At 44.9% G+C, this 26,611-nt stretch overlaps 1 protein-coding gene across 5 annotated transcripts in view; it reads right to left on the bottom strand.

The window, feature by feature from the left end:
- Positions 1-1,005: 1,005 nt before the first annotated feature.
- The window catches only part of ZNF671 (zinc finger protein 671), a 28,926-nt gene continuing 3,320 nt past the window's right edge, over positions 1,006-26,611 (bottom strand). For 2 of the 5 annotated variants that reach the window (XM_070223493.1, XM_070223496.1), the window contains exons 2-4: positions 17,580-17,706; positions 16,943-17,065; positions 14,104-16,325 (exon numbers count right to left, since the gene is read on the bottom strand). In XM_070223493.1, coding sequence (XP_070079594.1) covers positions 15,109-16,325; positions 16,943-17,065; positions 17,580-17,706 — 1,467 coding nt within the window. In that variant the 3' untranslated portion in view covers positions 14,104-15,108. Of the gene's footprint in view, positions 5,719-7,151; positions 7,279-10,609; positions 10,890-12,413; positions 16,326-16,942; positions 17,066-17,579; positions 17,707-26,611 lie in introns of those variants that run through there. The other 3 variants (XM_023650609.2, XM_005596603.4, XM_070223494.1) reach the window with 3 other exon arrangements.

Genomic DNA, 26,611 nt, shown 5'->3' with positions numbered 1-26,611 from the left:
GAGAACACGAACTTAACCACTCGCCATGGGGCCAGCCCCCAAACAACATGTTCTTAATCAGAACATATGACGTGACATACAGGTATTCCAAGTATGAACCACAGGCAGATTCTCCTGTAGTGATGGGACAGGAATCTCAGAACCAATATACGCACTGGGATGCATAAAAAAATAATGTAGATATAAATACCACTAGATGGGGAGCAAGAACATGTAAAAAACTTTATTGGGGCCGGCCCCATGGCCCAGCGGTTAAGTTCGTGCGCTCTGCTTCGGCAGCTCAGGGTTTCACAGGTTCGGATCCTAGGCATGGACATGGTACCACTCATTAAGCCATGCTGAGGTGGCATCCCACATGCCAAAGCTAGAAGGACTCACAACTAAAAATATACACCCATGTACTGGGGGGGTTTGGGGAGAAAAAGGAAAAATAAAATCTTTAAAATAAATTTAAAAAAATAATAATTTTAAAAACTTTTATTATACTAGTAACATATCAAACATTGCCGATTGGAGTAATATCATGCCCTATTTATGGTACAGAACACATGACTGGTGGAAACGAAGAGTGAGAGATAAAATATTAAATTAAAAAATTTAGGGGGCTGGCCCCGTGGCTGAGTGGTTAAGTTCGCACACTGCGCTTCGGTGGCCCAGGGTTTTGCCAGTTCGGATCCTGGGCATGGACATGGCACCTCTCATCAGACCACACTGAGGCAGCATACTATATGCCACAACTAGAAGGACCCACAACTAAAAATATACAACCATGTACCAGGGGGCTTTGGGGAGAAAATGGAAAAATATAATTTTAAAAAAAAATTGAGGGTAACCTAGAAAAACCATTAAAAACTTAGAGAGATGAGTTTACCACATGGAGTACTAAATATGTAGTTCCAGCCATGAGTAATAATGAAACTTTAGGAATAGACATTGTCATAGCAGATCCACATGAGGACAACTGGGCAATTATGTTTTTAAATAGAAATAGCCAAAAACTGGTCATTTACTACACCAACTTACACTGTTTAATGCATATTCACCTCTTAGAAAATTAACAATAGATCCATGGACACTATGTCCAGACTTTAAAAGAACAGGGACACCTTATAAAGTATATAGAGAACACGCAGGAAAATTAGCATGTAACACATATCATTACCCTTGGGGGTATACGTGAGGCTTCTATCTCTCACCACAGATTTTGACCTCAAGAACATGGGAACTTATGTTAATAAAACCTCTCACGGTCATATTGGAACCCTCAAAGTAGCCTGTGCTTTGAAACTTAATATACAAGACTTTCAAGCCAGATACAGTTCCCCAATTGTGCTCAGTTTTATCTATGGTCATTTATGCCCAATTTACAATCTATGCCCAAAACAGATTCGCTGAAAGGAAGGGAACCCCTACAGTTCTTTGTTAGACTGGTAGGAAATTTAATTGGAGGAGCAACGGCAGCTACTTTTTCTCAATTCCAAATTGATCAAAGCACATTAAATTTTAAAAACTGTAAAACCAAACAATCTCAATTTAACACACATGCAATGGCTCCTCTGTCATCACCGGGTACACAAATGGATAAAATTAACAACATATTACAAAACACACATGATTTTCACATGAAAGTAAATACAGCAATGGAAATTCACATAAAACCGCTGGAGGAAATGCTAAAAATAATGAAATACTAAAAAAAGACACAAAAGATGTTTCTTTATATATATAGATAGATAGATAGATACTTTTTTTTTTTTTTTGAGGAAGATTAGCCCTGAGCTAACACCCGCCGCCAATCCTCCTCTCTTTGCTGAGGAAGACTGGCCCTAAGCCAACATCCATGCCCATTTTCCTCTACTTTCTATGTGGGATGCCTACCACAGCATGGCTTGCCAAGTGGTGCCATGTCCACACCCGGGATCGGAATCAGTGAACCCCCAGGCTGCCCAAGCGGAACATGTGCACTTAACTGCTGCACCACCAGGCCGGCCCCCAAAAGATGTTTCTTTTAAGTGTAGATTGTTGCAGTTAAGATTGGTTGATACATGGAACACTCTTAGACAGCTATGATCTCAGGTCAATACTGGTAGCCTGAGATAACAGACAATCCAACTAGAACTAGAGTAGATACCCTACATCCTAATAGCTGTGATTCCTTGGGCAACTGTGAAATTAAAATATTGGCACTTAAAGAGGAAATATGACAATGGGTTACTACACTTTTTGTGGTTCCCCAATATCAAAAGGGAGAGTGGAGCCTACAGGCCACAGAAAGCCCCCTTATGATAGAAGGAAAACATGTTCCTAAGGATGTGTTAGTGGAATGGAATCAAAATACCCTTATTACTGCTAGACCTTTGAATATACCTATATATTCATTGGTTCAAGTACCCATGATTATAGCCTTGATGCCTCCTCAACCAGTTACATATAATATGTGAAACTGGACCATGATAGTAAGCTCTAAGCCAAACCTTACCCTACCCTATCAAGGTCAAGGGAAAATAAGGAACACAACACATGATGGGATGTGTAAAACTAGAACAGGTAATGAATCTAACAAAAGATGGAAAAAGATATTACTCGAGGTCAATAGAAGATAAAGGAACCATTAAAATAACAGCACAAATACTCCACATTGAACCTCCTAAAATAAATGTAAATCATACATTAGAAAACTTAAGACAAGTAAAAGAACATCTAGAAGATGAGACTAATAGTCAACATAACTTTGCAGGAATTGAACAACATGCTTTTCCTAAAGTTATGACAGTTTTAAATTCTTAGGTAATGCCTAACAATGCTATCCAAGCTTGTAACCCCTGGGGCTTTATAAATGGCTTTTACACGGAAATGCAATCGCCAAGGAAGTTTAACTGAGCGGCTTAAGAAACTTAATTTCTGGTCTTTTGGTGACTGGATATGGCATTACATTAAAGACTTCTTTACTACGCTTTTGCTAATATTAGGAATATGGTTGCTTAAACTGGTCACTAAACTATGGTGTAAAAGAATGTGTGTCAAAGGAAAAAATACTCAGAAAATATGATTGATTGTGATGAAAGTTGTAAGCGATTTAGAACCACAGGGTGGACTGATATTTTTGTGAATTTAGATTTGTACAGGGCATTAGGCCCTTCGGATTAGTGTGTGAGCGATTTCAAATCAGTGTGGATTGTGCATTGGTTTGATACAGACCCAGTGAAATTCGTTCACCCCTTTCACGGTGGTAGAGCCCAACTCTCGCTTCAAACCACCCCTCAGGATGAATAGAACACCCAAGATTAAAGGTAATCTAACAAAAAGGCTTTTATTATTGCATGAACCCGAGCAATGTGTGGTGCAAAAGTGCTGGGTTGGCGACTTGGAAACTGCAAAGATTTATCACAAGCATCACATGAGACCAACGTCTCTAAGAGATGTAGTCTTTCTCTGCAAGATACCACCCAGAACTCAGCTCGGGTACTCTGGGCCAACAACGGGTCAAATCTATGCCCTAACTTAGAGAGAGCGAAATGGGGATCTCCTGAGGGTACCACTTACCCATTTCAATCAACAAATGAGAGCAGAGATCAGCTTCACTAAGCATGTTGAGGTGGTAACAGATGTACACTGTGGGGCCCTGCCAGGCGGCATAGGTGAAATGACTTCTGCCACAGAAACTGGCAGTGACTTAAAGCTAGCAAGGACTCTGGGCAAGTTGGAAAGCACAATGTAGCTTGTGGAAGTTCTCCAAATAGCTGGAATTTATGGGAAACCAATCCACTATGGACATTCAGATGAACGAAGGTTCTCCTCCAGTGTAATTACACTAAGCAAGCAAATATCACGTTCTGTTATGTTAAAACCTTTCTGCAGTGTGAACTCTGAAGTGTAGAATGAAGACAGATGACTGGCTAAAGGAATTGCGACATTCACCCACTCATAAGGCTTTGCTCCAGTGTGAATTCTCTGATTTTTATGAGACTGTATCTTTGGCTAAACCATTACCCATATTCTCCACATTTGTCTTAGCTCAGGCTGCTATAACAAACTATAATAAACTGGGTGGCTTATAAACAACAGAAACTTATTTCTCAATTGTGGAGGCTGGAGATCTGACATCACAGTTCCCACGTGGTCAGGCTTTGTGTCTGATGAGGACCTACTTCCCCATTCATAGATGACAATCTTCTCAAAGGGTCCTCACATGGGAGACAGACAAAGCAAGCTCTCTCAGGACTCTTCCTAGAACACTAATCCTATCTATGAGGGCTCTAGTCTACAACCTATTCTAACCCTAATTACCTCCCAAAGACGTCCCTTCCTAATACCACCACTGTGGTACCTAATACTACCCTAATGAGGATAGGGTTTCGACATAGGAATTTTGGGGAACATAAATGTTCGGTTCATAGCATGACTCATAAGGCCTTTATCTAGTGTGTACTTTCTGGTGTTGAATGAGACTGGAGCTCTGACTAAAAGATTTCCCACATTCACTACACTCATAAGGCCTTTCTCCAGTGTGAACTCTCCAATGTTTATTGAGGTTGGACTTGTTACTAAACAATTTTCCACATTCATCACACTCATAAGGCCTTACTCCAGTGTGAACTCTCTGGTGTTGAATGAGGCCAGAATTTTGGTAAAAGGATTTTCCACATTCTCCACACTCATAGGGCCTTTCCCCAGTGTGAACTATCTGGTGTTTAATGAGGCTAGAGCTATGGCTAAAGGATTTCTCACATTCACAGCACTCATATGGCCTTTCTCCAGTGTGAATTCTCCCATGGTTATTGAGGTGGGACCTTTGGCTAAATGATTTCCCACATTCGCTGCACTCATAAGGCCTTTCTCCAGTGTGAACTCTCTGGTGTTCCAAGAGAATAGACCTGTAGGTAAAAGATTTCCCACATTCCTTGCATTCATAAGGCCTTTCTGCAGTGTGAACTCTCTGGTGTTTCATGAGGTTAGAGCTATGGGTAAAGGTTTTCCCACATTTCCCACATTCATAAGGCCTTTCTCCAGTGTGAACTCTCTGGTGATTATTGAGGGTATAGCTTTTACTAAAGGATTTCCCACACTCCCCGCACTTATAAGGCCTTTCTCCTGAGTGAACTCTCCAGTGTCTAATAAGGCTGTAACTTTGGCTAAACGATTTCCCACATTCACTGCACACATAACATCTTTCTCTAGTGAGGACACTTTGGCGCTGAACAAGTGTATGTTTGCAGCTCAAAGCTTTCATGTATTCTCCAGAGTTGTAAAGAGGTTTTCGTCTATGAAACGCTGCCCCACACTCGGTCGTGGTATTTGACTTTTCTTCAGTGTGAGTGGTTTGTACCTGGAAGTGTCCTGATAAGGCCAGGAAGCCCTTCCCAACCTCCCTGCAAGTAAAGGGCTTCCCAGACACGTGGAATTTGCAATCATTCACAACCAACGCTCTGCTCACATTGATTCCGAAGGGTTTCTCTCCAATGTCCTGCTTCTGGTGCTGATGGAGGTTTGCATTGAAACATAATTGCTTCCCACATGGGCCAAACCTGTACAGCTTCTGTCCACGACGTGTTTCCAGGTTCTCAGCCAAGTGCAAAATGTCTTTCAAGATTGGGCTACACATCTCACATGGGGGCGCCCTCTGGGAAGACAGACCTGCCTTGGAAAACCTGACCTGTGACATTCTTTCTACAGAAACACTCTGTTCAGGTGCCTCATCCTCTGCTCCACACCAACAACCTAAAAGAAAAGAAATACTGGTCAAGTGCATGTTCACTTTGGTGGGAGGCGGCAGCCCATACACAAATGTGTGTCTGACACAACCAGGAATGAGTCCATGGGATTGTTTGCAGAAGCATGGAGTTGGGTTCAGGTTGAAGATTACTTAGCAGTACTGGGCTATAAAGATCGCAAAATGTGGGAGGCCTCATGAAGTAAAGGACACATGCAGTGCAACCAAGGGAGAAGAGAGAGAACCTACAACTCATTCCTCTGTAAAGAAATTTTAGCAGGTGGCTGCTTGTGTCTAATACCTGAACACTGGGTAGAAAAGTACAGGCGATAGCACAAAATGGGGGAGATATCACAAGGGGAAGGCAGGGGCTATTTGTTCATGTGGAAACACTGAGCAGGATCTTATCTGCAGCTGACTCATGAGTGCTGTGTAGAAGGGAATGTCCAGGTTCAGGAATATCTGACTGCACCAGAGCAGCTGGTGTTCAATAATCGTTCAAGCATATGCACGCATTATGACATAATATGTAGAGGCCAACGTTGCAGAGCACTGCAGATGGAGCAGTGAGAATAAAGGGTGAGATATGGAGTGCAGAGATGTGAGGATTAGCCCACGGGCTGGATATGAGAAGTGACATGTAGAAGAATTTACAAGTTGGCAAAGCATCAAGAATGGGGAGAGAAAGGCAGAAATGGGATGCAGCCATTGGCTTTGAAACCAAAATAAGAGTCAAACAGAATATGTTTCTAGTATGATTTCAACACAACCCTGACATCATGCCCTCCCCTAGAGTGCCACTCCTCAGGACCAGGCTCCCTCTGAGCCCATCTTCCTGTGGATGGATTCATAGCCATCCTGTGAACCACCAAGGGCTCTCCATCCTACCCCCAAGATGAGCAACTACATGGCACCCACATGATGTCAAGTACTAAGGGAAGGACAGAAGAGATGAGCAGTCAGCAGTAGTAAAAAATAACTCAGTACATGATAGCCCACAGGAAAGAAAACTGAGGAGGATCCTGTAAGAATAGCCCATGGTCCACATGAGCAGCAACAATGTAAATGACGACAATTCCTGGCACAGGCAGGTATCAGGAAATGTTAGTAAGAGAAAAGTAAAATCTTGGGTACAGAGTTGCTTTGGATCTGGACAAATTTACCCAGTTAAGGAGATGGTAAGCAAGTGGGATCCATAATGGTGACTGCAAGATGACTGACCCTGGGTCCTTCTGGGTGAAGCTCAGGGGTAACAGGTGTCAGTCAACTTCAAGAAGAGGGCATTGCATACACCTCAGTCCAACCAACCACAGCATCTACCCAGGGAACTGGGGAACGAAGCAGTGCTCATGGTCCTAAGTGAGAAGGATAGATTTGTCTCTGGGGAAAAGGAAAGGGCAAAGACTAGCTCAGAGCAGGGGGAAAGGTGTGAGGCTCTTACCAAGGGAGGTTATAAGTGTCAAGTTCTCCAGCATCACGTCACGGTACAGGCATCTCTGAGCCTCATCAAGGAGATCCCATTCCTCCCAGGAGAAGTACACAGCCACGTCTTCAAAAGTCACAGTGCCCTGTCATAACAGGCACAGATGAAACCACAAACAGTTCCTTCCTAAGGACCTACAATCCCTTCCCCCACATATCTCGCCCGTGCACATTCTCCTCCCAAGCTCTCCAACGCAGAGGAAAAATCAGGCCCTGGTGCCAATGGTGCTGTTGTCTCCTCATGGACTCATTGGTCACGAGGTCCAGCCATCAGTAACAAGATGCAGGTGGACAAATACATTTAGGCTGTGGGCTTGGCAAAGAATTCTACCACTTCCCACCAGGCAATTCCCCTGGTATGGCCAAGGTCACTTAAGTGTCAATATCAGAGCCCTGGGGCCATCAGACATACTCCCTCTCCACATCATTTTTCAGAATGCACATCTGGGGCCGGCCTCATGGCCGAGTGGTTAAGTTCATGCACTCCGCTTCAGCGGCCCAGGGTTTTGCCAGTAAGGATCCTGGGTGCAGACATGGCACCGCTCATTAGGCCATGTTGAGATGGTATCCCACATACCACAATTGGAAGGACCCACAACTAAAATATACAATTATGTACTGGGGGGGATTGGGGAGAAAAAGCAGAAAAAAAAGAAAAAGAATGTACATGTATCACATCTCTGGATACCATAGCCATATGACCATGGCCACCACCATCTCACTGCCCCATACCTTAGGCCTTTCCCTGGCCTCCCCATGTGTTACTGTAATTTAATTGCCTCCTCTCCATCCCACCCACTGGTGAGGGTGGGATTCTGCCCTAGGGTTATGGGGACAGCCAAACATATGACACGTGACACTGCATAGATGAGATTGCCAGCAGTTTAATCAATGATATATATTCACGGCCTCAGAGGGAAGGACATCACACTCTGCACAGGGCTATACTGAGGTTATTCTCTGGTTGTACTCTAGAACAGAGTGGACAACCAGGGGCTGTGGGACGCAAGCTTTGGAGTATCAGGAGGGTGAGGTGCCCCTGGGTTCCAGCGGGAGGATGCAATTGGTTGGTCTGAGTAACTCCATGGACTGGTAAAGAACTGAAACCTAATACAAAGGAATAAGGAGGAACTGTGTTTGGCTAGTAGACCTTATCCACAGGAGTAGAGTGGGGAGGGAAACTTGCACTCAGGCCATTTCAGGCCCTCTGGGTTTCACCAGATGTCAAGGCAGCACATGATATTGAGAATTAATGTTAGGCTTTACACTACAACTTGGCAGACAGCATCCAGAGTATGCTTGGCAAATTCACACGGGGTCCGATGTTACCACAGACTTTCCACCACGCCCACTACTGGTGGAAGTCCCCAGATACTTCTACAAAGGCCTCCCTGTCTGGCTCTGTTTCACGCCTCAGACCTAGCCACACAAAATTACGTGTGGATCTCAGATACCTATGGCCCTCTTCCACTCCTGCGCTACATTTGCTATCCTTCAGCAGTCATAACTTCCTCTGTTTACCTAACCTCCTTCAAAGCCCAGCCCTAGTGCTTGCCCACCTCAGGCCTAGTAAGGCTCACAGATAATCATATGTTCCCCTGACCTGATCCTCCAGGATGAATGCAACACCCAGGCCCCACAAACTGCCACAAAATTCTGGTGAATGTACAGCATGGAGAACAAGCATCAGCTCAGGCCTAAGTGTCATCCTGCCTCAATTACTCCTAGGCCTCTGTATTCATCTCATGTCCACTCTTCTCTTGGAAGCTCTGGTCACCTGCAAGACTATCCTGCCCCCAACACATCCTCCCTTCATGGGCACTTAACCACCTCACCTGTGTTTATGATGCCCAAAACCATCACCCAGCTATTCAAGCAAGAGATCCAGTCCACAGCCCCGACCCTCTGCTTCCTGGCCCCCTAACGGCTTTACTACCATAACCTGAAAATCACCCCTCCTAAATGTGGCCCAAAGCTCACTCACCTGGGTCCACAGAGTACCCACCACATTTTGGAAGCTTCTATCGAGAATCCTCCCAAGATTTCCAGATCTGTGTGTTCAGCTGCCTAATTCATGCCTCCACTCAGACTCTTAATGTGGCCAAAATAGAGCTTTTGAAATAAATTTCTAGTGAATATCACTCCCACTACAATCTTCCCCATTTTGGATGATGGAGCTTCCATTCCTACAGGTGCTAAAACCCAGGGGTCATCCCCGAATCCTGTGTTTCATTCCCTCTCCCTCCACATTGGAAAATCTAGCTGGCCCTCTTTCAAACACGCATCTAGAATCCAACCACTTTTCCTAGGCCACCATTGTGGTCCATTAATCCTTACCCAGAGTTGACAGTAGCCTTTACCCTGATCTTACTTTCTCTTCCCTCACTCCCACAGTATGTAGCCACTCTGCAGCCAGATGAAGGATGGTAAGACCTTTTAAGATCACCTCCTCTAACCTAAACCTCCAATTACCTCTAAAAGAGACATCCAGCTTCTCAGGCGGCCAGTCCAGTCCTGACTCCTACACCCCTGCTGTTTGTTCCCACTTGAAATAAAGGAGACCTGTGGTTTCCGTATACTTCCAACTCAGTTACACCTCTCAGCGTCTATGCATTTTTGTACCAGTTCCTGGTACCACCCTTTTTCACGTCGGTTGCCACAAACAGGAACACCTCTATAAAAGCCTGACACGGACTTAACAACTCTGGGCTTGGGGTTTCTCCAAGGTTCCCAGACCACAGGTCAGGGGGAATCGCATTTAAGGAAAGAACAGTCCAGAGAACATGCGGGTGGAGGTTGGGGCCAGTGAGGGTCTGAGACACCCTCAACTTCCCAGTGGGGTTCCGTAGGGTCTTCTGCAGCCACAGGAGCCTGCATGAAGAGGCGGGCCTTAGAGGAATGGGTCCACGGCGGCGTTCGAAGGGCTCAGGCCTCCCTGTACCCTTCCCTGGTCCTGGGGCCCGGAGACCTCAGGCTGGCTGTCTAACCTCCGGGCCTCAGTCCTCAGAGCTGCCTCGGACCAGCTCTGCGCCCTCGGACCAGGACTCCGCTCCCTGCGCCTCCCCGGCCTCCTCACCCCTTCCCGTCTGTTCTCTCCGAGCAGCTCCTGGACAACTTTTGAAACCCCAACACGCACCGCGTCCCTCTCTGGTCACAGCCCTCCCGGCTCCGGGGCCCTAAGACTGAAGGAGCAGCCCCTCCCCTGCCGGTCCAGGGGGGACCCCACCTCACACTGTTCCCTGCGGACACAACGCGGACCCTCGGCCGCAGCCCGGCCCCCGCCCGCAGCCACAGGCCCCACGAGCGCCTCCCCGGCCCGGCCCCGGGGCCTGGGCTGCAGGCCCGGGAGCAGCGCCCGCCCGAGGGCTGGAGCTCGGGCTGCGCTGCGGGCGGGGCGGGCCGGAGCCGAGCGCTCACCTGAGCCGGCTCCCTCCGTGCGGCCGCCGCCATCGGCCTCGGGGGCGGCGCGGGGCCGGGAGCGGCGGGAGACGAGGCGCCGGGCGCGGCGCTCCCTGGCCCGGGCCTGGCGCGGGGCCCCGGGCGGCGTCGCCGAGCCTCAGAGCCGCCTGGGCCGCGGGGACGGCGCCTCCTCCCACGCCTCGTGGTCAGTCCTCTCAGCCCCGACCCGACGCTCCGTAAACCGAGGTAAACACCAGAGAGCAGCCAAAACAACCGCCACAGGGAGGATGCCGGAAACCCCTCCTCCACGTTCTGTGCCCAAACGGAAACGCCTGTTATCGGAGCCGTCTCCGTCTCTTTCGTCGCGGAGCACTCTGGGTAATGTAGTCGCGGCCGCTGGTGGAGGAGGACCCAGCCAGGCTTCCAGAGATGCCAAGCTCCCCCGAGGGAGTGCGGGATTCAGTCGTTCTTAAAGGGCCTTATCAGGTTTCTAGGGAGCGGTGTCAGCAGCTGATCGCACAAGTCTTTGGAAACATATCGTCTCAGACTCTTAAGCTCAGCATGGTCCCAAAAGCTAAAAATATTACCTCAGTTATTCCAAAAGGCTACAGATCCAAATGCACATATTGTTTCGTAGAGTCATTTAAACACAAAATGTATCTACTGGAAGTAGAAACTAACAAGCATTATCTTCTCGCAGTTCAAATGTATGGACGCCGAAGCATCAGAGACGGTTTTATCGTCCGTGTATGTTTGGTCAGGGACAAGGCAAAAAGTACTCCAGATAGGGCCATGACAGGGAAGACAGAGAAGTGAGGCAACCCTGAGGCAGGAGTATAAAGGTCGGTGTCTCTGGTTCCCATAGAAAACAGCTCTCCTGTATGTATAGTCAATTATTGTGTCCAATTAACTGACCAACACTTTTGTCTATTTAATATCTTTTACTTGATGTCCTGACATGTTCAATTTCTTGAGTCTGACATCAATCTCAAGAACAATAATGAAACAAATGCTATGTTGGTACTGGACAAGGGCTGCAATGTTCAAAGACAGAGCATGTATGCAAAGGATGCTGTCCACACTAAGATACTGAGAAGATCTTAAACCTATGATTTCTTCTCATTGCTGGGAAGTGGTTATAATTTCTCTTGTAATTGCAGGGACTGTTCTGCATGGGGAATTAATAGTATCTCAGAAAAACAGTTACAAAGCGCAAATTCCTGAAAGCTTTAAATGATTTTTCTTACACAACACCCACAAGACTGGAACACTTTTTTTTTCTTTTGCTAAGGAAGATAGGCCCTGAGCTTACCACTACACCACCAAGCCGGCCCCAAGACCAATACTTTTGACACCAAAGGTGTGTGTTTACACACCAAGCAATTCCCTAATTCTCTGCAGACACCATCTGGTGTCCTACAATTTAACTTAATTCTGACGCTAACTACCTGAAATTAGTGTAAACGTCACAGATTAAGGACTCAGTCCCACAAAACTGCCACCCACTTTAAACACCAATGGCAAATAACTACTACCTCAGCTTACCCACACTTCCATGCAACTTGACTACAAATCAGGAGTTCCCAGGAGCCTCTCCTCAGTTTCCATAATTTGTTATAATGTCTCACAGAACTCAGGGAAACACTTTACTATTACTGGTATATTATAAATGACACAGATGATCGGCCAGATGAAGTACATAAGTGAAGTCTGAAAGTTTCCCTAGAGCAGGAGTTTCTGTCGCATAGAAGTGGGGTACATCACCTTCCTCAGTAGGTAGATGTGTTCACCACCAGAAATTCTCAGAACCTTCTAGTTTAGCTTTTTTTTTTTTTTTGATGTTTAATTACGTAGGCATGATTGATTAAATTGGTGATTATCTCAACCTTCAGCCCCTCTGCTCCCTGAAGGTAGGGGTGTGTGTGTGTGGCTGAAAGTTCCAACCCTCTAATCAGGCCTTGGTCTTTTCAGTGACCAGTCCCATCCTGGAGCTATCTAGGGGGCCCCTAGCCTTGTCATCTCATTAGTACACAAAAAGACACACTTGTTACTCTGAAGATTCCAAGGGTTTAAAGAGCTGTGTGTCAGGAACCAAGGGCAGAGACCAAATATATAGCTCTTGTTATGTCACAGGTGTTAACAATAACTTTGTAGTGATTCAAAGGTGGTGGCATAGTAAACATCAGTGGATGGTGAAAAAAGTTGACTTTAGATAAATTTTAGCAGTGAGGACTGGGAAAATATAAAATTAATCTGAGCATTTGACTACAAGAGTCACTGATGATTGTCTCCAATATGAAATTTTCTTCATTTTTGAAAACACTGAGCAATACCAGTGTAGAGGGAAAATCACTAGACATTTGATGCTAATTTTATATTATTCCTGGTGTAATAAAAATATTTTAGTTCTGGGGCTGGCCTGGTGGTGTAGTGTCTAAGTTTGCACACTCCACTTCGATGGCCCTGGGTTCACGGGTTTGGATCCTGGGCGCAGACCTAAACACTGCTTATCAAGCCATGCTGTGGTGGTGTCCCACATGCAAAAGAGAGGAAGATTGGCACAGATGTTAGCTCAGGCCCAATTAATCTTCCTCAGACACACACACACACAAATTAGTTCTTGGCGTCGGCCCCATGGCTGAGTGGTTAAGTTTGCGCGCTCCCTTCAGCAGCCCAGGGTTTCGCTGGTTCGGGTCCTAGGCATGGACATTGTGCTGCTCATCGGGCCATGCTGGGGCAGTGTCCCACATGCCACAGCTGGAAGGACCCACAACTAAAAAAATACACAACTATGTACTGGGGGGTTTGGGGAGAAAAAGGAAAAAAAAAAATCTTAAAAAAAAAAAATTAGTTCTTAATGAAAGACTGTTTTTTTTGTTTTTTTTTTTTTGAGGAATATTAGCCCTGAGCTAACTACTGCCAATCCTTCTCTTTTTGCTGAGGAAGACTAGCCCTGAGCTCATATCCGTGCTCATCTTCCTCTACTTTCTATGTGGGACACCTACCACAGCCTGGCTTGCCAAGCGATGCCATGTCTGCACCCGGGATCCAAACTGGTGAACCCTAGGCTGCCAAAGAGGAACGTACACGCTTAACTGCTGAGCCACCAGGTCAGCCCCTCATGTGGAGGTTTTAATTCAATTTCCCAATACATTTGATAATCTACATCAGTATTACCACTGGTTGTTTGAGTCCATTAATTAATCTTACCAATATTACCAATTGGTATCACACCAGATAGCAATTACATTATGAGTTAGACTAAGATCATTACAAAACAAGTCAAAACTACAGTAGTATTCTCTTGGCCTTCCCCCAAAAGTGGTCTTTGCCCATATACTAAATATTGTCATGGAATGGAGTTTAAATTGAGAATCAAGTGTCAGCCAGAGAATTAAAACATTCTTGTGAAGGCACAGTCTCTGCATAATGGGGTCTATCCCTAATGAATGCTTTGGCTTCCTAATGGAAAAGAAGGCATTAGCCAAATCTAGTACAAAATACTGATCTTCTTGAGCTTGTAGCATAGCTTTAATTGTTGATACCATATCAGGTATAGCTAATGATTGGGGTTACCAATTTATCAAGTCCTCCAAAACCGCTAGTTAACCTCTCACATCCATCCTTACACCTCATAAAAGACTATTAATAGGGAATATGTAAGTACTAACATACCTGCACCTAAAAGATCCTTACTAATTGAAGCCAACATTTTTTTATTCCCCCCAGGTATCCCATGCTGTTTTAAATTAACCACCTGAGTGGACTTAGGTAATTTTAAAGGTTCCCATCTAGCATGCTCAATTAATTATAAGAAGACTAAGCAGATTTTTTATGACATCACATCCATTCCAATAATATACTGCGGTCAAGGTGAGGCAACAACTATACATAATTTCAGTCCATAAATTCCTTTATAAACCATGCTTTCACCTGCAAGCCTTCTACAGTATCACCATATTCTTGTAATCATATTGCCCTCTAAGTTTTCATTAGCTATTTAAGTTATAACAATACATTGATGATCAGGGCCCAGCAACTGTAAATTTCGTACTGCCCCTAGGCCATTTTACCAATACCAATGAAAGCATGCTGGAGTGACTGACACACTCTGTGGGACTTTGCCAGATGGTAATAGCAGGATGGCTTCTGCCACTGGCAAAGAATAGAATGTGAAACACAGCTCTTGAAGACACCTCACAACTGGGACTGAACAAGAAATCTCCCCCGTGTGGATGGTCTTAAGTATAAGGTTCTACTTCTGAACAGTGGCTCCCTCACAAAGCCTACTCTCAGAGCCTCCCTCTGGGGAGAACTGTTAGGCTGAACAAGGAGACAGCACATTCTCTGTACTGCTAAGGCCTTTGTCCAGTGTGGACTTTCCAATGAGGAACAAAGTTTGGTCTTTACATAAAGGTTTTCCCACGTCTGCTGCATTCATAGTCACTGCTAGGAATTCTCAAATACACAGTAAGTTAGGAGTGTTGGCTAAAGGATTTCCCACATTGGCTGTAGTCTCAGGACTTTTCTCCACTGTGAATCTTCTGGTGGAGGACAAGTGCGTGTTTGCGGCTGAACTCTTTCCCACATTCACTGCACACATAAGGCTGTTCTCCAGTGTGCATTTTCCAGTGCCGAATAAGGTTTGGCCTTTGAGTAAAGGCTTTCCCACATTTGCTGCACTCATAAGGCTTTTCACCAGAGTGAACTTTTTGGTGCTGAATGAGTTTAGAGATGCAGCTAAAGGCTTTCCCACATCGGCTACACTCATAATCACTGCTATGGATTCTCCAATGTACATTAAGGTGGGAGCTCTGGCTAAAGGCCTTCCCACATTCACTGCACTCATAAGGCTTTTCTCCAGTGTGAGTTCTCTGGTGCAGGACAAGTGTGTGTTTGCGGTTGAACTCTTTGCCACACTCACTGCACAGATAAGGCCTTGCTCCTGTGTGAACCTCCTGGTGTCTAATGAGGTTCGACTTACTGCTAAAGAATTTTCCACAATTACTGCACTGATAGAGCCTTTCTCCTGTGTGAACTCTCCTGTGTTCAATCAGGCCAGAGATTTGTCTAAAGAATTTCCCACATTCGTTGCACTCATAAGGCCTTTCTCCAGTGTGGACTGTGTGGTGTTTAAAAAGGTCACAGCTTTGGCTAAAGAATTTCCCACATTTGCTGCACTCATAAGGCCTTTCTCCAGTGTGGATTCTCTGGTGCCGAGTAAGAGTGTCTTTGCGGGTGAACACTTTCCCACATTCACTGCACTTGTGATGCCTCTGTCCCGTGTGAAGGGCTCCCCCAAGCTCGGTGCTCTCATGGGGCTTCATCCTGATATGGGGGACCTGGTGCTGAAGAAGGCCAGAGGTGGCTGGAAAGTCCATTCTGCCCTCAACATATGTGTAGGGCTTCTCTGACACAGAGATTCTGCAGTTTTTCACAGGGTCCCTGCCCTCATCCCTTCTGAAAGGTTTCTCTCCACTGTGCTGCTTCTGGTGCTGGTGAAGGATTGCACTGAACCAGAATTGCTTTCCACATGTCCCACACGTGTGTGGTTTCTCCCTGGCTTCTCTCCTCTGGTATTCAGTCAGATGTAAGATGTCTTTCAATATTGGGCCAGTCATGTCACATAAGTGGGTCTTCAGAACTGCCAAAGGTGTCTTCACCCATGACACTCCTTCTAAAGAAACTCTCTGCTTAAAGGATGCATCCTCTTTTTCCACTCCACACCAATAACCTGAAAGCAAAGAAGTACTGAGGTGGTGGCATGTTGACTTTGGTGGAGGGGGCAACCCCACTGTAAATGTCTGACACACCCAGGAATAAGTCCAAGGGACTTCTTCCAGGACAAGAGAGACCAGGTCAGGTTGAGAAAGGGATTGTTATGCAGTACTGGGTTTCCGAAGGTCAGAGAATGGGGCAGGCCTCCTGAAGGCAAGGATATGAGGGTAGAATATAGTAGATAGCTTCTGGTAGGATGTTGGCTATTGTGACAGGTGAGTGCTATGCAGAAGGGCATATCCAGGCCCAGGAAAATCCAATTACAAGTAGCTGGTGTTCAAGGACTATTTAAGGATATGTACCCATCTCATGATACACTAAGTGTAGGCTAATTTTGCAGAACAATGGAGACTCTGCAGTGGAAAGGAACAGGTGCAAGGTAGATGCCAGAAAGATGGGAGATGGCAAGGGGCTAGAATTCAGACTGGAAATAAGTCTCAATGTCAAGTATGGGGAAGGATAAGTAAACATTGTGTGGCCACCAGCCTTGAAACCAAACACTGGCGTGATCAGTCAATATTGCTGGTTTTGGACCCAACCCTGACATCATGCCCTTCGCTGGTATCCACTTACCAGGTCCAGGTCCCTTCTGAGCCTCTCTTTCTGAGGCTGGAGTCACATCCACCTGGTCAGGCATCCAGGGCTCTTCCCCTTGCTCCAGTTGTGTAACTAAGTGTGATCTAAAGGATGCAATTCCTGAGGGAAACACAGGACAGGTGACAGTCAGTACTGGCCCCAAGCAACCCACCCTATGACAGACCACAAGGAAAAAAAAAGGGAATTACAAAAAAGAACTTCAAAGGAAGGTTGTGTCGAATAGTCCAAAGGTCCCCATAAGTAGTGATTATGTGAGTGCCTGTAACTCTTGGTATAATTGAGTCCCAGAAAATGTCACCTAGAGGAAAGGGACAGAGCCTTGGGCAAAGAGGTGCCATAATTCTGGACAGATTTACCGACCCAGAAAATGAGCAAGGTTAATGGGATCCACTGGGCAAACCACATCTTGTGACACTCAAGCCCTTGGCTACATGGCTTCAGGATGGCTCAGTAAGAGGCGAGGACACTCCATACAGCTCAGCCCTAGCACCCATGAATCCTACACGAGGAAACCTGGCAAGGATCATAGCAGTGCCCCTGATCTGACTGTGGGAAGGACAGAGCTGTCCACGGAGAAAAGGAGAAAGAAGATGGTCTGGTGTGAGTACCTTACCCAGTGACGCTAAAAGTGCAAAGTTCTCCAGCATCACATCCCAGTACAGGAGTCTCTGAGCATCATCAAGGAGCATCCATTCTTCCCAGGAGAAGTACACAAACACATCCTCAGAGATCACACAGCCCTGCAATAACATGGCCAGCAAGGTCCAGGAAAAGTCTCTTGATTGAGTATCCCCACACTATCCACCCACAACAATGTCCTGCTCTCCTACTTCCCAAGGTCCCAAGTCAGAGGAGATACCAGGCACTGGTATCATTGGTCCTTGCTCTCTCCTGATTACCCCAGTGATCACTTGTCAGCCCACAGCAACAATAAGCAGGTTGGGAGATACAAGCCATTTAAGCTCTGAGCCTGGAATAGAACACCAAGGCCTACCTCCTCTCCTGACAGCCAATTCCTCCCGGGTCCCCCAGAACATGCCGCCTAGAATAAACCTGGGCCCACTTGTCTCACTTAAGCCTCCAGTGACAGGGCCACAAGACCATCGGTTCACACTCACTCCTTTCATGCACATTACTCCTTGGACCACACCTCCCTCACATCTTCCTCCCTCATGTCTTTGGCTACCTACCACCACTCTTCTCATACACACCATAGACATCACCCTGGACATCCCACATAGCACGGAGAGAACACTTGGCCATACAATCAGGATTCCTATCTAGTCCCAAACCTCCAATGGCTCCAACTGCCAAAGAAAGCCACATTTCTGATTTGAAGGCCTCCCAATCTGGACCTTTTCCTTTCTTTAATCACATGCACCCAGAACCACATGCATACTTCATGTACCCTCAGCCCTTTTCCATTTCTCTGTTGCACACTGTATTAATTTCCTATTGCTGCTATAACAAATTATTACTAGCTTTGTGGCTTAAATCAACAAAAATTTATCATCTTACAGTTCTGGAGCTTATAAACCCAAACTAGGCTTCATTAGGCTAAAATCAAGATGCCATGAGGATTGTACTCCCTTTGGCAGTTCTATGGAAGAATCTGTTTCCTTACCTTTTCCAGTTTCTGAAGATCCCCTGCATTTCTTAACTCCTTGCCCCTTCCTCCACCTTCAAAGCTAGCAAGTGTATCACTCTGATATCTATTTCCTTGCCCAAATCTCCTTTGACTCTATCCTCCTGCAACTACACTGGGCCCCCTACAATAATCTCTCCCTCTTAAGATCCTTAATTTAATCACACACAAAAAGTCCCTTTTGCCATGTGAGGTAACAGATCCAAAGGTTCCAGGGATTAGGACATGGATATCTTTGAGAGGCCATTATTCTGCCTACCATACACATGCTGTCCCCTCACCAGTCACAACCTTCTTATCTCCACCTAATCCTCTGAAAATTAATTTACAACCAACCTCCCCATTTCAGTTGATAAGTGTTGCAAGGTCCAAAACCTTGGATCTCTGACTCCCTTCCTTCCCTCTGCCACAATCTACTTCAGAAAATAAAATCAGGGGCCGGCCCAGTAGCATAGTGGTTAAGTTCACATGCTCCGCTCCAGTGACCTGGGGTTCGCAGGTGTGGATCCCAGGTGCAGACCTAGCACCACTTGTCAAGCCACGCTGTGGCGGCATCCCCCATAAAATAGAGGAAGATGGGCACAGATGTTAGCTCAGCAACAGTCTTCCTCAAGCTAAAAGAGGAAGATTGGCAACAGATATTAGTTCAGGGCCAATTTTCCTCACAAAAAGAAAGAAAGAAAGAAAAAAATTCAGCCCTAGTAAAATAACAGACTGAGAATACAACCTTGTCTGCCACCTTCACAGCACTCACTCCGACACAGCCCACCAATGCTCATCTGGACTACTGCAGTACCTCCTCCCTGGTTTCCCTGTGGTGTGGTCATACATAAAAACAAAATTCTGACCCATAACCTCTGCAGCCACCAGCATGGTAAGCCAAACCAGTCACTGTAGCAACCCAAACAAAAAGGTCAGGACTCGGTAAAAACTGCCATTTTCCCTAACTTTTGCACTCGCTTCCAACTTAGGGCCAATCAGCTTTCCCTCTCTCCTGTGTGCCTTTGAGCCTCTGCCAACCGCAAGTGATGATGCCTGCCTCCCTTGCTACAGCAGGATCTGATGAAATAACCTTTGCCTGTTCTTCTTTGGGTGGGCTTCTTTGATTTCCAGGCCTGCCTCCACCATCACCCCCACCCCTTCACAGTCTGTTCACTCCGCAGCCAGAGGAAGCCTGCTGAGACTGCTCCAAATTCTCTTGTGGCTCCCACTACCCTCAGAAGACAGGCCGCACTCCACAGCTCCACTTCAGGCTTGAAGCCTGTCCCTCCGGTGTCTCCACCAGAAAGGAAAGAGACCTGCAATTCACAAAGACAGCCCAGCCTCACCTCCAGGCATCTGCACATGCCTTGGGATGCCTTTCATCCTGCATTGCTCTGGGTTCTACAGGGGAAGCTCTCCATATAACTGCTGGCTTGGATTGAGTTCGCCTCCTCAGAATCTGCAGACGGAATTTCAGGGACAGACGCCTCCACATATTGGGGAGGGTGAGGGCACGACCATCAGCTTGGCTGCCGTCATTGCAGCCTGAGGGCCAAAGGAACAAGAGCAAGAGGAGGACGTGGGCTGGTGCCGCGCCTCCAGCCCACCTCTGTGCAGTGGGCACCACATGCCCCTAGCAGCCAGCACACCAGATCGGGGCATATTAGTCTTAAATCACAGGGATATGAAAGTGCAGTAGACAAGAGGGCCACCATGAGGACAGCCAAAGTCCCACCCCAACATGAACCACTCCCAGGAAAGACCTCCTCCCAGGCCATCACTGGCTGAACTGCCACCTCATGGCACAGAACCTTGTAGGCACTGAAGTCACCAGTAGGCACAAAAGGGAGGCCCAGGTGGTCAGAAGGTGGAAGGCAAAAGAATCATTTACTGAGCATCTACTGGGTGCTGAGCCTGCCAGTTGCTGCCAAGCCTCATCTTGTGTCTCACATCGTCTCCTCCGAGTCTGTAGCAGGTGCCCCATGTCCTGAGCGTGACCCCTTGGCTCTTGTGGAGGTTCACGGCTGGAAATCCCAACCTCCACCCCCTAATTTGGGACCCTACGCAAGCAACTTCACCTCCAAGATATGAAACAAAAGATGAAGATAAAACCTCTCTGACCTCTGTGAAGTTATTCAAATGCTCTTCAAACGTAAACGTCCATTCCTTAAAATGGCAGAGAAAGTAGCTACATCTAGGTGAAGTTCTGTATAAAGCACTTAAAACTGCAAGGTGCAGTCAGCACTGGACATACGGTCCTCATCATCACAAGTCTGGCCTTTCATCTAGCCCTGTGGTGGGAGGTAAGTCACAGTTGCCTATTTGCAGAGCTAAGGGCAGCATCTGTCAAAATTCAAATACACATAACCCGGACCTGCAAGTAGCCTTGACAGCAATGATTAAAAATTTTACAGGATGGCAGAGTGTGTACAATCTCTGCCGTTCAAAATTATTTCAAGAAAAAAATCACACATAAAAAAATGATACAAATTTCAGGAAGCCTGTTGTAAGGGGGATACATTCCTCTAGGCAAGATGACTCAAGATTTACAATTTAAGAAATATTTTTCCTCAAGAATAAGTACAGCATAGAGTTGACATCATTTCAAATTTTGTGGCACAATTCTTCTATACCTTACTTTTTTTTTTTTTTAAAAGACTGGCCCTGAGCTAACCTCTGTTGCCAATCTCTTTTTTTCTTCTCCCAAAGCCCCCCAGTACATAGTTGTATATTCTAGTTGTAGGTCCTCCTCGTTCTGTTATGTGGGACGCCGCCTCAGCATGGCTTTATGAGTGGTGCCAGGTCTGCATCCAGGATCTGAACCAGAGAAACCCTGGGCTGCCGAAGCAGAGTGCGCGAACTTAACCACTCGGCCACAAGGCCGGCTGCCTATATCTTACTTTCAAATTCACAAACTTTGAACTTGCATTAGAACCAGTCATGTGGTGTTTGGCTTCAAACTGGCAACAGAATCTACCATATGGTGTCTAGTGTCTGACTTCAGGGCCTGGGCTCCTGGGGGAAGCTTACCTGGTTTTGCAGCTAATAACCCCAGTACTGATTAGGGTTCCTTGGGCAGGAACCTCATCTCTCCAAATCTCAGTTTCCTCATTTCTTAAATGGGGAAATAATAGTATCCACAGCACATGGTTGCAATTACTACCTGGGTAATTACATGCCATCCTCTGGTCATTCTCCCAACAGTGCTTCAAACCCTTCATGCTTTGGAAAACAGAAGGTGACTCCTGACCACCCACATCCTCTTGACTTGCACCCTTGATTCAGAAGATTCCAGGTGCTCACCTCCTGCAGGAACTAGAACCCTGCCCTCCTCAACTGTCCTCCAGTAAACTGGCCCCAGGTTGATCTGTGTGGTCAACAGAAGCTCAGGCTGAATTCTCATGACTCAGGCTCATCAGCATCAGTCTCCGGCCGGACACCATCACTTGATACTGGAGACCAAAGGGAGTACTAAATCCTTAGAAGGGAGGAAAAGCAAAACCCCCGAATTCCATGGAAAAAAACGCTCTGTTTATTAGGTCATCTTTAATTTCTCTCAGCAGCAGTGTTTTGTAGATTTCAATGAAACTTTCACGTTTTCAGTAATAAATAATTTTGCAGTTTTCAATAAAATGCTTAGGAATGAATATAATGAAAGAACGCGCACATATTTCATTATAGTCATTCCTAAGTATTTTATGTTTTGATGATATAGATTTGTAAAATTTCATCAATTTTTGTTTTCTGTGTACTGCTGACATACAGACTAGTTTATTTACATCTGTATCTGTCTGTCTACCCTCCCACGTTATTTATACATACACGTAAAGAGAAAGAACTTGTACATAGCACTTTGCTACAATCATTTATGCTAGTGATTTTTCTTCTTTAGCCTGTTAAAATGTTGGATAACACTCTTTGTTTTCCTAACATTAAACCAGCTTGGCATCACTGGAATAAATCTCTTGGTCATGGTCTATAATTCTTTTTACATATTGCTGAATTTTATTTGTTAATATTGTTTTGGTGCTATTTATGCCTATATTCATGACATTAGTTCTAGTAAAATTTTCAGATGCCTTAGAATTTTCCTTACATTCTATTATGTGTTATGTAAAGGCAGGTGTATTTGGTGTGCATTTCTAAAATTTAAATGTGTTTGCATATTTTTTCATATACCTAATAGTCACCTGGATTTCCTCTACCATTGACTGTCTGCTCCTATTCTAGCCATTTAGGTTGGAGTCTTATTTCTTGTTCTAATTAATACTATTTCCTTGTATGGCATACATGTTGGATCCCTTGGCAGTTTTAGACACTGGAGATATCCAGTCTCAATCTTTCTTGACTCTAAATTTTGGCTGCCATAAGCTTTATGGAGTAGAAACCTATAACTCTAGAAATATATTTGCCAGTTTTCTATATATTTTGCTTTTTAGTGATACATTTAAATTTGTTGTTGTTGTTAGTACCGTGGAATTGATTTGGATTCCTAGAGAGCCTACATACAGCAGAGTGGAACCCCAGTCTTTTTGTGCCATCTCTCACCTTCTGGCACTATATCAGACAAGGCTCCACTGCTATTCATAGGGTTTTTGTGGCCAATTTCTTCGGAAGTCAGTAGCCAGGTTCTTCCTAATCTGTCAGCTCCACTGAAATCTGTCTACTATGGGTAACCCTGCTGGTATTTAAAATACCAATGGCATAGCTTTCAGCATCACAGCAACATGCCACTGCCACAGTATGACAACCAAGAGATGAGTGGCGTGGTTCCCTCACCAAGAAACGAAACTGAGATGTGGCGGTGAGAACATGCAATCTTAACCACTAGATCACCAGGGCTATCTGGTTACACTGAAATCACCCTTGCCTATTTTACAAAATGCGTCTAGTTTATCTTCTATTGGTTTTCCTTATTTCTTCTTTTATTCTTTGATAATTTGTGTTGTAAAAAATTGAAAGATGTGGATTTTCTGATATTTGAAAATTTCTAATTTAGTCTTGTTTTATTTAGAGAATATATTCTGTATGACTTCAATTTTAAAACTGACAAATTTATTTTATGTACCAGCATTTGGTTTATTCACCAAGTGTACCTGAAAAGAATATGTATTCTGCTCTATACATATCTATTGAATCAAGTTAGCTGATGATGTTGGCCATGTCTTCTACATCCTTAGGGTTTTTTCTGTCTATTCTATTAATTATTGAGAGGAAAGAATTTTGAAGGCCTGTTCTTAGGTACAAATACATTTCAGTTTTACATCTTCTTAATTACATTACTTGCTTGATATTATAAAACGTCCCTATGTCATCTTTGGTAATATTACTTTTCCGGATGACGTTTTCTTATAATATAATCACTCCAACCCTCTTATGGTTAGTATCCATGTCTTATTTCATTCCATTCCTTTTAGCTTATCTCTTTTTTTTTTTTTTTTTGAGAAAGATTAGCCCTGAGCTAACAACTGCCAATCCTCCTCTTTTTGCTGAGGAAGACTGGCCCTGAGCTAACATCCATGCCCATCTTCCTCTACTTTATATGTGGAACACCTACCACAGCATGGCTTTTGTCAAACGGTGCCATGTCTGCACCTGGGATCCAAAGCCACAAACTCCGGGCCGCAGAGAAGCAGAATGTACGAACTTAACCACTGCACCACCGGGCCAGCCCCAAGCTTATCTCTATTTTTGTAATTAAGGATCATTTATTACAGACTGCACAGAGTTTGGCCGTGCCTTTAATATAGTCTGACAATCTCTATAATTTAAATATGTAAAATATTTAAAGGAAAAAAGCGAAGAGAATTGTGGGTACAAATGTATAAATTACTCGTTCTTGGCTATCCTCTCAGAAAGGGACAAATCGAAGAATAAGCACATACATGATATATTCAGACAACATTCATCTTGGTTTTACACTTTTGAACATTTTAAAACATACATTCACTAACGCAAAAATGAAGCCACAATATAGGTCACAAATTTTCCAAATTCTCTGTGAATATATGTATATTTATTTACTAGAAGTGTGATAATGTGATGTACAACAAGAAATACAGTCATGTACCGAATAACGACGTTTTGGTCAACAATGGACCACATATACGATGGTGGTCCCATAAGGTTAGTACCACAGAACCTAGGTGTGTAGTAGGCTATACCATCTAGGTTTCTGTAAGTATACTCTATGATGTTCCCACAATGATGAAACTGCCTAACGATGAATTTCTCAGAATGCATCTCCGTCATTAAGCAATGCACGACTGTACACATATTTAGTCTTTCTCCTCGTTTCTGGCACAGAGCTCCTGAAATGCTTGGTATTGCCTAAGTGATGAAACCAATAAAGATGACTTTTGTTATATCAAAGAGGTGGCTTTGGGATAGCACCTAAGGATGGCAGCTGGTTGTCAGGAGAACCAACAATCTGATTGGAGGGTTGGAACTTTCAGCCCCCCACTCCTACTGAGTTGAGTCACCAATGGCCAATGATGTAATCAATCACACCCATGTAATTAGGCCTCCATAAGAACCCAGAAAGGGGGTCAGAGAGCTTCCAGTTTGGTGAACGCAGGGAGAGCAGTGTACCTGAAGAGGTCGTGGGAGGTCTGCACCCCTTCCCCATACCTTGCCCTATGCGAGCTTCCATATGGCTGTTTCTGAGTTACATCCTTTTATAATAAACCGTTAATCTAGTAAATAAAATGTCTCCCTGAGTTCTGAGCCACTCAAGCAAACTAACTGAACCCAAGTGGGGCGTTGCTGGAACCTCCAATCTATAGCCAGTCAGTCAGGAGTGCAGGTTTATAACACGGGGTTGTGACTAGCTTCTGAAAGGGGGAGGGGCAGTCTTATAGGACTGACCCCTTAACCTGTGAGATCTGATGCTACTTCTGGGCAAAGAGTGTCAGAAGTGAGTTGAACTGTAGGACACCCAGCTGGTGTAGGAGAATTGCCTGGTGATGTGGCAAAACCCACCCCTACACACTGGAATTGGTGTGGCCATAATCTTAAGCAGCCTTTCTCAAATAGGGTTCCATGAGAGAATTGGTTCCTACAGAAAATGACTTTAGTGAACATTGTCTTAAATACCCCAAGAAAGGTACATATCTAGGACCAGGCTAAATGCAAAAAAGAAAAATCAATTCACTAGCTACAATGGATTCTTTAATTAATGATGAATTCTCTCATGAAATCAGTTTGACAGAGGATACAAAATGAAAATAATCTAGGAATTTAGATACCTGAACTTTTTTTCCTGGCTGTTTTTGTATCCCATGAAGGATACCAGAATATATCATCCCCAAATATGCCTCTTTGACATAAAAATTATTTTGAGCTGAAGGTATTAAAAAACAGCAAACACAGAAAGAGCTTTCCCTTTTCTGCCTAAAGGCAGGATATAAATTCTTCTTTTACTGGAGACAGATTCTTATCAGCCCAGAGACTGGCACCAAAGGAATCTGTGAACAAACTATATTCCATTGGTTCCCTCCCATATATTTACATTCCCACAGTGTGCTGCCCTTGGAAGCCTAAAACTGCTTGTCTTCATCGTGTCATTTCTCTACAAATTTATTATTCTTTGCTGAAGATCCTATAGAAGCTAGAATTCTACGCTGCCACTCTAAGTTACTTTTGGTTTAGGTTTCTCCCCTGTGATGTGTACAGCACATGTTAACACCTATTTTTCTCTTGTTAATCTGTTTTTTTGTTAAAGAGTCCCAGTTGAAAACCTAAGATGGGTAGACACAGAGTTTTGCCTCCTCTACACTCATTAAAATCACGAATAGGGGCCAGCCCTGTGGCCGAGTGGTTAAGATCGCGTGCTCCGCTTCAGCAGCCCAGGGTTTCACAGGTTCAGATCCTGGGCAAAGACATAGCACTGCTCATCAGGCCATGCTGAGGCGGCATGCCACATGCCACAACTAGAAGGACCTACAACTAGAATATGCAACTATGTACTGGGGGACTTTGGAGAGAAGAAAAAGAAAAAAGAAGTCACAAACAATATA

Source organism: Equus caballus, chromosome 10, assembly GCF_041296265.1.
Source record: "Equus caballus isolate H_3958 breed thoroughbred chromosome 10, TB-T2T, whole genome shotgun sequence".
Classification (NCBI taxonomy): domain Eukaryota; kingdom Metazoa; phylum Chordata; class Mammalia; order Perissodactyla; family Equidae; genus Equus; species Equus caballus.
Note: the sequence above shows the minus strand (reverse complement) of the source record. Positions and strands in the feature narration are given on the sequence as shown.